At 39.7% G+C, this 13,558-nt stretch overlaps 1 protein-coding gene across 1 annotated transcript; it reads left to right on the forward strand.

Annotated features, from left to right (window-relative positions):
- Nucleotides 1-415: 415 nt before the first annotated feature.
- Nucleotides 416-13,558, forward strand: LOC101856058 (pre-mRNA-splicing factor syf2). The gene is made up of 7 exons (XM_005110133.3): nucleotides 416-557; nucleotides 6,637-6,738; nucleotides 7,401-7,526; nucleotides 9,603-9,720; nucleotides 10,540-10,630; nucleotides 12,463-12,561; nucleotides 12,864-13,558. The coding sequence occupies exons 1-7, from the start codon at nucleotides 540-542 to the stop codon at nucleotides 13,027-13,029; spliced, it is 720 nt and encodes a 239-aa protein (XP_005110190.1). The 5' UTR covers nucleotides 416-539; the 3' UTR covers nucleotides 13,030-13,558.

The following is a 13,558-nucleotide window of genomic DNA, read 5'->3' on the forward strand; positions in this document are numbered from 1 at the left end:
CTGTTTCTGATCGTAAACTGAAAATTTGTCGTTGTCAATGCCTTCCCTTTTCTGGTTGTTGTTGTTGTTGTTGTTTTGTTTTTTGTTGTTGGTTTGTTTTGTTTTGGGGGGGGTGTTTGGTTTTTTTATCACAAAGGAAAGGGATCTTTTCTCAATCACCTTCTGCGCACCCTACCATCTTTACAGTTTACGGGCAAACTTATTTGAAAAGATTTCCAAATACATCAACAGGCTCCGAGAAAACGTCAGATAATATAGACATGAGTCTGAGAGACCAATAAGAGTCAAAACGATCGACCTTAAAATATTATGGATATCATTATTTCAGAGTCGTCTTATCTTTTTTGCGAAGGCATACACCGATACACCACTTATGTTCACTCTTTTGTGATGCGAAATGAGACGTGGTTATAGAGCTACTTCCTGTTTGGTACCCAATATTGTTGACTGTCGACAGGAGTCGACGCATTTTGTGTTCACAAGTTCGGGCTTTGAAACTCAATTGACAGAGAAATAATCATTATTGTACCAACGTGACGATGGCATCAACGTCAAGTGTAAGTTATTCTTGAGAAATTTGTTTTACTTTATATTTTAAACTTGAGTAAGGAAGATGTGGCTCTCTTCTGGCGATCAGTCCTCAGTCGTGGTCTTCCCTGGCCTGGCCTGACCCTTCGGCTTCGGGCCTTGCTGGCTTGGTTGCTCCGTGTCGAGTCTCAGTCTAGATCTATAATATTTTTGTTTTTAATAATTTATATTTTATTTGTCGTACTGTATGACATGCCATGGCATTGTTTTTGGTAAAATTGAACTTTGTTGGACCCAACACTGAACGAAGTCGGATCTACTTTTGAGCCTCGCTGTATGGTCCGCTCATAATGAATGATAATAATATTATTGTTTTGCATATGTTGGGTTTTTTAAATTATTGTTGTTGCCAGGGGAGCAAGCCCCTTGAAACCCCCCACTGTTGTTATGGCTAGTGCACATATGTACACGTGGTGGGTCCACCAGTTCAATCCAGCCTAGATTTAGGTTTTTTTTACGAAGTGTATACAGACCCGGTAACCGGGAACAAAGTCACAAAGTATACAGACCCGGTAGGGGAACTGTTTTGTGATTTCGGAAAGTTTCAGTGCCCAAACCCGGTAGTGTGTGTGTGTGTGTGTGTGAGTTAGAGAGAGAGAGAGGGGAGAGAGAGACCAGGGGGAAATGCTAGCAAAATGTATGACATGCCCGGCCAGTTGGCAGGAGGGAACGAGAGAAAGATTGAGTGGGAAATAGGTGGGGAGAAAGAAATACAGAGACAAACAAAGAAAAAGAGAATGCGAGCGATACACAGAGAGAGAGGAGAGAGAGAGAAAAATAGAGAGGGTTACTGCTTGATTGAAATTATGACATGTTGTTCTTTTCTTCAAATTGTGATTCCTCCAACTCAAAAACGATCGTTCATCGAAAAGACATCCGCAATCTTCATTTAGATTTAGATCTAGATTATCTAGATATCTAGATCTAGATCTAGGCTAGCCCCGAAACTAGATCAATGATTTATATCTGTCTGTCTAGATCTAGATCTAGACCAAGGCCAAGGCCATAGGCCATAGATCTAGAAGAACCTAGATATCGAGTTCTACCCTGAGCCAAGAGGGTGCTGAAACTTTCCGAAATCACAAAAGAGTTCTCCTACCGGGTCTGTATACTTTGTGACTTTATTCCCGGTAACCGGGTTTGTATACACTCCCTTTTTTTTTAGGCCACCTCTATTCTCACCCGGGATGAGAATAGTGCAGGCGAGTCTTTTGGCTATTCTCACCCGGTGCGCGTTCACCGTTATAGCCTAGATCTAGGCCAACAAATTTTGCGTTCACCCTAAACCACAGAATTCTACACTGTGATAACAGAAACATTGTAGAATTCTGTGCCGTGAACAAACGTTCCATTACAACTGTAGCCTACCAAAAAGGTACAATTTGGTCTGTGGGCAGTGGAGAGAGAGAGAGAGAGAGGAGTAGCGCGAGAACTTCCGGTCAAAACAAAATGGCGACCCGCGTAGTTCGGCTCGATTCGAAAAGTTAAATAGCTGTAGCATCTTTGTAGACAACCAAATTAATTTACTTTTGTGTTTTAACATCATTTTTTAACTTTGTTTTGGTCAATTTGATTGTCCACACCGATAGACAGTATTCAGAAAGAGACAGAGAGAGAGGGGAGGAGTAGATCTTGCGAGAACTTCCGGGCAAAACAAAATGGCGACCCGCGTAGTTCGGCTCGATTCGAAAAGTGAAATAGCCATAGCATCTTTGAAAATGATCAAATTAGCTTACTTTTGTGCTATAACGTAATTTTTTCTTGGCTTTTATCAATTTGATCATCCACACCGATAGACAGTATTCCAAAATGAGGAAAAGCAGGTCTTGTTTCGCACCGGGTGAGAATAGCCTACGCTGGCAATTCTCACCCGGGGTGAGAGGTAGATCGTTTTTCTATTCTCACCCTGGATGAGAATAGCCACTTCCTTTTTTTATCAACAAACCGTGTCAGCTGCTACGCATACTAGATTCTCGTATTAGATCTAGATCTTGGGTAAATTTTTACTTTCACACATAAAGCCACTAAAACTGTCGCAAATCAATTATTTTCAAGACAATTTCAAATCTAACTGTAAAATATCAAATTATGGGTGTAAAAACAGGGGGGCATGCTCCCTGTAACCCCCCAGATTTTCTTTTACCCCCGTGTGGCAGGCCCCCCTGGAACCCCCCTATTGGTCCAAAGCATGTCTATCTCGGTTAAAAACAATCAAATATTTCAAAAACTATTAATTTGCGACGGAAATGAAGTTGATATTCGTGTTCAGCGCATCAATATTTAGTAGAAAGTAGATAACTGGTAGCTGAGTGTGAGACGGGAGGGAAAGTAAAAAAATACCAGATCTTGATCTACATTCTAATTTATATTGATCGCATATTGATTATATTTGACATGTATTGTATTTAGATTTAGATCTAGGTCTACTGTCTAACGAAGTGTCAAATGAAATTTCTAATGATCGTATATAATATATTGATTATTTATACATGTGACATGTATTGTATTTACTGTCAAACGAAGTGGCTAGCCTGCTAGTCTAGCCCTACTTAGGTTAGGCCCTATCGACCAAAACATGTTGAGTACACAGGTCTCATTAGTGATATTCAGGTTTAAAATACTAATTTAAAATACAGTCGAACCTGCAGGGTCCCCACCAGGTCGGGAAATCGGGAAAAAGTCGGGAATTTTGAGATAGGTCAGGAAAAAGTCCGGAATTTTGTGATGGGTCGGTAAGTCAGGAAAGGATAGGGCCTGTGTAATATTAGTAGTGTAGCTATCGAGACAGTATGGTTGATGAATCATGAAGAGGAAATGTAATTGAACCACTATGGCGGCAGGCGGAAATGTATGTGTGACACCAAGGCTCGATCGGGAAGAATCAAGATCTACTTTCGCTTCCGTTACCACCCAGAAATTTTCCGGTAATAGTCTGATAGATAACGTCCTCTGCTGTCACTTCTGAAAAAAGAAAAGAAAAGAAAGTTATACAAGCGTCTTGTCTCGTTCGCCATCGTGACCGGTCAAGGAACCTGTGAGTGTGAGTACCGGCGGTCTGAGCGCTGTGAAGTATAGGACTCCAAAATGGGGGTGGAGGGGGAGGGTATGGCTTTTTTTAAAAATAAGTTACACTCAGGGAAGGGGATGGTGGGGGGGGGGAGCTTAAGGCAACGCTAGAGGTAAAAAAACTTAACTAGGAAATAAATTTTTAGAATTTTGAGAACTAGCAATTACTATAAGAGCTCTCTGCAAAGCGCGCAATGGTGCAGGCCTTGTGTGGAATCGGGATCTGTCATGCCTTGTTATTGAACTAAAGTGTTCGCGTTTCATTTGATGGGGTGATTGTAATTTATATCTATATTTTAGCTTTCTGTTCAAGATTGGCAGATTTTCAGTGTCACTGCATCTTGCCCTCCCTCAGTTCTTACACCTCTCGCACTTAATAGGTCTACTTGAGCCATTCAAGTTATTCCACTAATATTACTCTACTTTGAGTTTGAACAATAGTTTTCGTCTTCATGTTTATTATAATATGAATCACGACACCCAGACTGGTTATTGACAGTCGATATTCTAGTTCTAAGTCTTTTCTCAGGCTCACCACAGGATTCATTTTTTAATAGGGCCTATATAGAATCTAGTTTATGTAGGCTAATATGATGAGGGGAAAATATAAATAAGTAAGAACAGACTGAAATACCAAAGTCACACAAGATCCCAGTGCCACACTGACATGTTGTTGACAGGATATAGTGTACCTACATGTGTGTGTGTGTGTATTCACAAACATACACATATATTAGATAAATGGAGCACATGCTGTCATTGCTATGTAACATGCCCCTGGAAAATGGTTGAGGCCCCTCCCTTGGAAAATTAAGAAGCTGGGTTGGCAGTCACCCAGCATTATAATCATCTATTGTTTGAAGACTATACTACAAAATGTACATTTGCATTCATTTAAAGACATTTTAACTTTTTATCATTGATAGATGGACTTTTTGGGGATCTTTCTTGACGCGCAGTGGCCTCACTTTTTCCCTTGAATTGGGGTCTTGAAAAAAAATTTCAGGATTTGGTGGCGACCCTGAACCTGCCCTGACGGCCGCCTCTATAAGACGTTCACCTGTACAAACGGCCACTTTCCATTTCCCCCCTTGCGTTTTTTAAATATAATTTAACTGTGTAAAACGGGCACCTGGCCAACGCGGCCACCATATTTTAACACGCAACCCCTACCACAGTAAGCCATAACACCTGTCTTAGACGGCCACCTTAGTGACTCCATTACGTTTTGTCGTAAATTGTGCATTGGCCCCTAACGTTGAGGGCGAGCCGTCATAATTCAATCAACAGTCGTTGTTGTTAGGTAGTCCCTCCAACCGATCATGTTGCGTAGGCCCCTCCCACTGTTGACCAATAGGTAACAAATTTTCAGCTGCCATTGAGGTAAGGTGTGATCCCTCCTGAGTCATAAAACCTATAAGCCCCGCCCAGAACTCATACACAAATCGTAAGTGAGATGAGTGGTCACTGTTTACCCAGTCTGTGACAAAGTAACAATGGACGTCAACATGAACTTGAGACAGAAGCGTCGCTCGTTCTCCGAGTGGTGGCGACCCATATGTTTATTTTACCATAGCTCTCGGTCCTCCCTGTCTGACACATTTCGTTTTCTTGTCACCCTTGTACAAAAGCAGCAACAAAAGGGAAGAAAAAAAACCCACAGCGAAAACAATTATAACACCAACAACAACGCGGCGATCTTCGGTTGGGATCTCAGAAAGGAAGGGTTTGTTTTCTTCATCTTGATCAGTCCTGCCTAAGACGGCCACCTGTCTTATACGGCCACTTTTCTCCTTGACAATTGGTGGCCGTCTTACACAGGTTCGACTGTAGGTGCATGTCAGTAAGGCACCTTTTGGTTTCGTCTCAAATACAAATACTTTAGGAATTGCACACAAAATTTTATTTACAATTCAGTATTCTTTTGCTTTTTGTCAGTCTAGATCTAGCCATCATTGTTAAGTACGGCTAGCCAAGCGGTCTAGCCATTATTAAGTATGGCTTGCCTATTCCATTTACGAACAGGAGGCCCCAATGGCTATGATGCCAATGAATGGCATGGTCCAAAATCTCTGTCAAAATTACAAAGACAAAATCACAAACCGGCATCAGTCACAACCTGTGGCGTAGGGTGTATCGCCATCGCATGCAGAAAACCCAAGTTTGTAATGTATAGAGATGTAATTTTTATAAGTATCTCAGTCTTTCTGCTGGGACGTATGGCTCTCTGTCTGTTTCAGTCTCAGCCTGGGTTGACCCTGTGACTGTGAGGGCCTGTCAGACCGGATCAGAAAGTCACAGCCCACCTCCTAAGTTTTATCTTAAAATTATGTTGAACACCTACACATTATTAAAGCGAACCCCCCCCCCCCCCCCCCCCCAACAACAACAAAAACAAAGACCAGCAAAAATTATTGTTGTGTGGGAAAAAAAGGTCTTTTTTAAGCAAGACAGGTGTTCAACTCAACATCAGAGAAATCGAGCCATTTGGTTGGCATGCTTCGCGCTTCAGGATATGATATTCAACATCAACAGAAAATCAGATGTTTACTGTCCTGGCACAGCAGAAATGCACGTTGGATGCCAAGGGCTCAATTTTTCTGATATTTAGTTTTTTAAATCTACTGCTTTTTGGGGGGGGTGACAATGATCAAATCTTATTGTGGCTTTTAGTAAACACAGGTCATAACTAAACTTGGTTTTTTTTAATCAAAGAATAGAAAAAAAGTCTTCTGGGTGGTTAAGAAAAAATACAATTTTCTATTCGGTAACATTGGTGTTGTGAACACTTTTTGAAAAGGGCCAAAAGGTTTTTTGCTATTATAACATTACCTACTTTTTAGAGTATTCAGTATTACTTACATAGAAGACTGAAGATTAGACTTTTTACTCAATCAAATAGTGGTTCCTTTTTTCTGATCGCCAGTATTTTATTTTTGTCACTTTAGCTTGCTTTCACCTTGAATTACTTTTTTTTTTCAGGATGAACCCTCAACCTCTGGCTCTTCTGGCAAAGGTGGCAGTGGCAAGGCATCCAGCAAGTTTGCTAGGCTGAACAGACTGAGGGATCTGGAGTTGAAAATGGTAAAGTACAACATGCAGTCTTTAAAAATGCAATAATTTTAACAGAAGAATAATGATTTGATACTTATCATGTTCCAGTCATTGTCAGACTGTGTGTCTTAGAGAGAAACAATGTGCATCTCTTTATTAATCTCAAGATAAAGAGAGGTAGCGAAAATATTCGTCACTGTAAATAAAAAATATGGTAAACCAGGTCTTCTTGTAAAAGCTGAGTTCTTGATGTTGCTATGCTTTTTCTGTTCATTTGTTTACCTGTTTGGTTTGTTTTGAACAGTTTTGTATCATGAAATACAAGTACAACTCATGATGTGATACTATAGCAAATCCAAATCATTAGATTTAAAGACATGATTATATGTTTGTTTGAGCAAGTCTAACATTGATATTCATGTCTTTTGATGAGATATATTGTCACAGTATCACACCATCCATCATGTACCTACTATTTATGTAGTAAGACCATCTTTCCGAATGAATGGGGGGGTAGGGGGTGCTTTTGAGAAAATTCTCTCAAACAGAATTACTATCACGTATTCATACTATGTTTTTTTTCTCTTTTTTTTTTTTTCCATTAAAAAAATTATTTCTGAATGAGTAGCTTAAGGGAAGATGTTCTTCAAATATAAGTTCTAATATTCTAATGATTTTTGTTACCATTACAGAATGAAGCCAGAAAAATGAACCATGCAGAAGTTGTTGCTGAGGATGAAAGAAAGAAAAGGCCTAAGAATTTTGATGCCAAACGAAAGAGAGTTGAGTGGGAGCAGAAAGACGCTGAACAACGAAAGGTACAGTTATCTTTCTTTGTTGGGTTTTTTTTTTCAATTTTTTATATATTTTGATGGCACTTATTGTTCCATATTGTCTTTTATGTGTCAGCTCGATAGTGTGTCATTTAGCCCTTTACAGTGTCGTCTTTCGATGCTTGTTCAAGGCTTTTGATATGAGATTTAACCCTCATCCTGCGGGAGCCGGGTTTATGTAGCCCGATAAGCCTATTTCGGCACCTCGCCTGCGTTCTGGTCCCGAATCAGTGTAGCTCCTGGCTCAGCGCACGCGCAGCGCGCATCCTCTTACGTGTCATTCGGGTCCCGAGTCGGATCCCCATTCACGCAGGTCAAGTGTGTGTGCGTCAGTCTGCTTGAGTTTGTGTGCGTTTGTGGCCTTCTTCTAGAACCACCTGCATTGGTTTGTAATCGAGGCATATGTCTCATTCAAAACATGCCAAGTTGATAGCTCTAGATGTTCGTCCAATGAAATTATAGAAGAAATTGACCCACTTAGACATGAGGAGCTCGAAAGGATAGTCAGGAAACAATACTTCCATTTCTTTATACAAAATATTTCAAATAAGCTTGATTTTGTATGAAATGATACTACCTGATAAAAAATGAGCTTGTTTGATAGTTTTGAACCCTTGTGCAGGTACAAAGAACAATTTGAGTGTAAAACATTCGGAAATTGACCTAAATTATCCCCTTTCGAACCTCAGGTCATTCATAACAACAAGAGCGTCCAGAAAGGTTATTCAAATGGGCGTAACTACTCGTAATGTCTTATCAGCTTGTGAGAGGGGGTTATTCATGTGTTTCAGTTTGTAACACTTTATAAATAGAAAGCTATGAAGGATAGAGCGTTATTTTCATCATCAGTTAACACACTACCGTGGTATTCATGGCAAAAACACATGTTTCCCGGCGCGCGCGCTGTACACCAACAGTACACACTGAGTGACCCCGGCGGCCTGCCCGGCACGTCCGACGTAATCGGTTGCTGATAAGATACGCATCTGGGCACAGACGCAGGATAAGAGTTAACTTGTAATTTAGATGAAAATCACCACCCCTTCCGTTGATACTGATCATGAAGCTTTCTGTCTTGTATTCTTTAACATTTGTACATTTTTTTGTGGGTTTTTTTTTCACTTTTGTGTTTTGTCTCTGTTTAGAACTGTTTGCAAATGATTGTTAGAGATTTTTCTTTGTTTGTTTGTTGTTTTTTCCCAAAATGACACATTTTGATCAGTAAGTGTTGCTTGAGCCATGAGTGTGTGTATTAATCAACCTGGGCAGAGCTGGATACCATATCTTGGCAGAAAGATGGAGGTACTCTGTAAAATGTAAAATGCTTTCTCCAAGTCAGAATCAAAATCAGGTGCTTTGCATGTACAGGTGAACAATAAGCATCGCGCCACTGTTAATTTTTAAGCTTTTTGAGGACATTTGTCAATTTGTCCATATAAGGCGCAATATTTGATTAGCATGGGCAGAAATGTAGATATGTAAATCTTTCATACCCCCATCAACATAAGTAGGATCATTTGGAATGGGGGCTGCTTTGACCTGACCTAAAAGGAATACCAAGTCCTTGTCAACAGACAGAGATACTCTATAAAAATCTGCCTACACAAGAAGTGGACTCACGTTTTCTGCTTGGGATGGCGAAGAGCGTAAGTGCTTTCCCCATTGACACCGATGCACAGACTTTGAGGGGCCAGCAACCGTCTTTGAGGCTGTAGACAGTTTATGTTGTTTCTGAGGCCATCTGAGTTATCTTATACTCACAAGAAAGGGCAAAAAGTACTTTTTTCATGTCTCTGGTGTAGCAGTTAAGTGCTTCACCATTGCATGCAGAACACCTGAGTGCGATTCCCAAGTAGGAAGAATTTTTGTTGAGTCTTTATCTGTCTTCCTGCTTGAACATGTATCTCTCTCAGCACAGGTTGGCCCTGACAGGCAAGGTCGAAGCCTGTCTTCTTTATGATCTAAATTGTGTCGGTGGAGACGTAAAAAGACTTTTTTTTTTTTATGATACTAATTTTTTTTATGATACTCATATTTTATCTGTTTCTTTGAATTTTTCAGGAATGTGAAGCTCGCGGTGAAGACTATGACAGAGTGAAGATGCTGGAAATTGGTGCTGACGAGTCAGAGAGGTGGGACAGGAAGAAGAAGAAGAAAAATCCTGACCAAGGTTTTGCAGGTAAGTTAAGTAACATGTTGCACAGAAAAGGGAAAAATCAAATTCACTTTTGCTAGTTGCTGCGCATTTATAGATGGGGGTTTTTTGGGGTGGGAGTACAAAGATAGCTATTACTGTTAAAATGTAATTATGAGAAAGAGATGATGTGTCTCCTTTTATTTGTTCATTTGACTGTCTTTATGTTGTGTAAGCATTTGTTTTATTTAACTCTGTCTTTCAGTTTTATTTCCCACTCTGTCATCAACAATAAACAATAGTTTGCTTACACTTTGTACTTTAACTTGTTGTTTAATTTAAAAATCAAATAGTGAGATGTTTTGGGGTTGTTGTTTTTTTCTAATTTTAACTCTGAGTGTGAGGTTCTTGGTTCTTATATCTTAGGGATCGTTTGTTCAACGTTTAGAGCATGTGCAGCAATTTCCGTCCCGAGGTATGGTCAAAGCATTTATGAATGGGTCCATTGTAATGAGTATACCTGTACCTTTCTGAGGCTAACAATTTAGGAAGTAAAGGAATAAAAATGAAAGTGTTGAAGGGAAAGAAGTTGCCTACCATATATAATGACCTCAGAAGACAAAAGCTGTAATGTCAGGTAAAATCAAGGACTACTGCCGTTCTTATGTAAGACTGTAACTGTAAAATGTATTATGAGTGAGTGACTACAGCTGTTTCTGATTTAAAATCTAGTATTAATGGACAAAATGGATCAAGCCTAACAGTAGGTTTAAAGGAACCAAGATGGAAATTGGAAATAGTGACTCAATATCATTTTCCACCTGCCTTCTTCAAATCCCTTTGATTTTTTATGTTTTTTTACAGATTATGAACAAGCGACCTTCAGACAGTACCAACAGCTGACGAAGCAGATCAAGAAGGACTCACAGGAATATGACAGAGAGAAAGACAAGTTGTAAGTATTGACACGCAATTCTGATTATTGATTGAAAAATGTTTTGCTGGGTTTTTTTTAGCATGCTTTGCCCAATCAGATATTATTTATTGCTGACCATTTGTCTTTGTATGTTTGCGGGTTGGTCAATTTATTATGCTATGGTGTCTTTCTTTTGGCCCTTGCAAGAGGAATTTATGGCATAGAATTTCGTCCTTCAGTATCTGATTAATAATAATAATAATAAATAGCATTTGTATAGCGCATATCCCCGCTCAACAGCAGGCTCTATGCGCTTTACACTATATTATTACCCCAGCAGACCATAGAACATTCCGAAACATTCTCAGCTTTCCAGGAAGCATACAGTGCAAGCAGCTGATTAAGCGCTCAAACACTAACAAACGGACAAGATCTTTCGCTGTCTATAGCCGGGTACCCATTCCCACCTGGGTGAAGTGAGGAAAATTCGTGTAAAGTGCCTTTCCCAAGGACACAACGTCGGGCCCCTGATGGGATTCGAACGCACGACCTTACGGTTGCGAGTCCGAGAGCCTAACCACTAATTCTTATTTTGTAGAAAATGTAAATCGCTGGGGTCATTTCATGATGTCGAAGTCATTTCTAGGGGTTTTAAGATAAAAAGGTTATTTGAATAAAGACAAAAAGGGACATCTTATAGTATAGTTTGGTTCTGTTTCGCAATTTCCTTCCTAGTTTATGATTGGAAAATAAGAGCCCAAGTCATGATTCTCGTTTGCGTGATCTCTTTTTCTTTAAATTTCTCAAAACTTCAAAAAATGACTTAACCCTTTCGCTTTTAGCAGGCTTGGCCAGCTGTGGCCCCCCCATCCTTAAGACAAGGGCATCAACTCCACGAAAATTGAAGGGGTACTTTACTAAAAAAAATTGTATAAAATCACAAACACAACCAAAAATGATGAAAATAGTATTTTCTGAAAGGAAAATGAATGAGCTAAATTACTAGTACAAAATTATAAGTGGAATAGAAGAGTTTGAAATGATATGAGAGGTCTTTCTGAGATGCGTGTCTTGGATTCCGAGTCTAGATCTAGACCTCGTATACATTTCTTCAACTCACAAAGTTTCTGCCACTGACAAAGAGGTAATCCACACAAAAGAAATACAACACATTCACAGAGATTGAAGCCTCTGGTGGAAACTTGAAAGCACCTAAAAGACTTTTCTTTGGGTGTTTTTATTTTGTTTTTGCCATACTCATATCGGGCAGCTTTGCGCCCATGCATCCTAGAGACATGATGGCGTGTTTACAACTAAAATCTCCTCCGACTTTTGTTCCCGCTCAAAAAGTGACTCTTTGTGCTAGGGAAACAAGAAAAACACCATAGTAAACCGGAACTCTTCCTCTATAAAGATAGCTAAGTGAAACTTCTGATGATAGTAAAAGTAGAAGCCTCCCGCAGCAACGAAACAAACACCCCCGTGGCGGGCGCATTCGGGTGCTATAGGGATGAGCGGGGGTCACCGGCACGGGCGCTGTAAGTGCAAAACGGTTAAGCACTTGTGGAATGATGCTAACAAAATTTTTATTCTCCAAGAATACTTTGTAAACTTTCAGGCAGGGCATTTGCGTGTTTCTCATGAGTCTGTGCCGGAATTGTTGTTATGTGTGATGAGGTTGTCATTTCTGTTGAAGCTGGTTCGACTTTCTAACACTTCGCTTTTTCTGTGTTATGTGTTCTGGCATTGAAACAGCATTTTAGACCAACAGTCTAAAAATCTTAGTTCTGAATAAGGTGTTAGAGTCCAGCTATGTGGGCCTTCTTTTCTCTAAGACTTTGACTAAAAGAAAATATATTCTTTTTTTACAGGGGAGAGGACTTTTATGCTTCTGCCAACACCTTGGGTCTTCACCAACGAAAAGACTCTGAAGACGCAATCGATAGAATGGTTGGAGATCTTGAAAAACAGTAAGTTTGGGTTTTTTTAGATCCTTTTTATTTCTGTTCTTAGTCTGTGCTAGTCATTAGCGTAATAAATCTTTTACCCGTCTGTAAAAGTATTGTGTTTTATGTCCCCATCAAAATGACTTGTTACAACATGGTGGAATCGGACGCTTGTCAAATTTTTGGGCATATTGAGTTATATATTAGTATGATTTTAAAAACCTGTCCATTTGCCTTGCTTTTAATAAACGAACTACTCATATGAATAGCAGTCGAGAATTGATAATGTGCTCATTACCATTTATTGTTTTGTCTTTGCTCTCTAGGATTGAAAAGCGCTCCAAGTACAGCCGACGCAGAACGTTTGACGAGGAGGCCGATATTGATTACATCAATGAGCGCAACATGAAGTTCAACCAAAAGCTGGAGCGCTTTTACGGGAAATACACCGCGGAGATCAAGCAGAACTTGGAGAGAGGAACTGCAGTCTAAGGCCTTCACGGCCGCTGGGGGAACTTTGAGGGGTTGGATGCGGTTATTTCATTAATCTCATTATAAAAATATTGCCTAAGTTATTTTTTGTTGGTTTGGAGTTTTTGGTTCTGAAATGAAGAGCAGAACCAGCTTGGTAATATAGTTCACTTGGACAAAAGAATAATCCCCCAAAAAATCAACTTGGTGTACCAAAATTCAAGTGTAATTATTCGAAAGAGAGTTATTTCTCATTTTCTCAAAATGGCTAAAAATGACTACGGCGTTTATCTTATGAGCGTGATGATTTTTATGTTAGATTGTATGTGAGCATAACAAAATATGCAGAGAGCAGGAAAGAGAGAAAGTGGAGGCTCAAAGGATAGTGTTGGAGTGAGAGAGGGAGTGGGAGAAAAAGAGAGAGTGAGACTATGTTCTGAAAATTTGACCAGGAGCCAGAGTATAAGGTCTTGTGTTTTAGGAATTATGCACTGGGGATTTTGTCTGTCTTGTACATATGAGTTTCAATAAAGATGTCTTAGTCCTACAA

Source organism: Aplysia californica, unplaced genomic scaffold (assembly GCF_000002075.1).
Source record: "Aplysia californica isolate F4 #8 unplaced genomic scaffold, AplCal3.0 scaffold00856, whole genome shotgun sequence".
Taxonomy (NCBI): domain Eukaryota; kingdom Metazoa; phylum Mollusca; class Gastropoda; order Aplysiida; family Aplysiidae; genus Aplysia; species Aplysia californica.

Coding starts and splice junctions, on each gene's coding strand:
- LOC101856058 (XM_005110133.3), top strand. Junction 6,739..7,400: donor GGGATCTGGAGTTGAAAATG/GTAAAGTACAAC, acceptor TTACCATTACAG/AATGAAGCCAGAAAAATGAA. Junction 7,527..9,602: donor AAGACGCTGAACAACGAAAG/GTACAGTTATCT, acceptor TGAATTTTTCAG/GAATGTGAAGCTCGCGGTGA.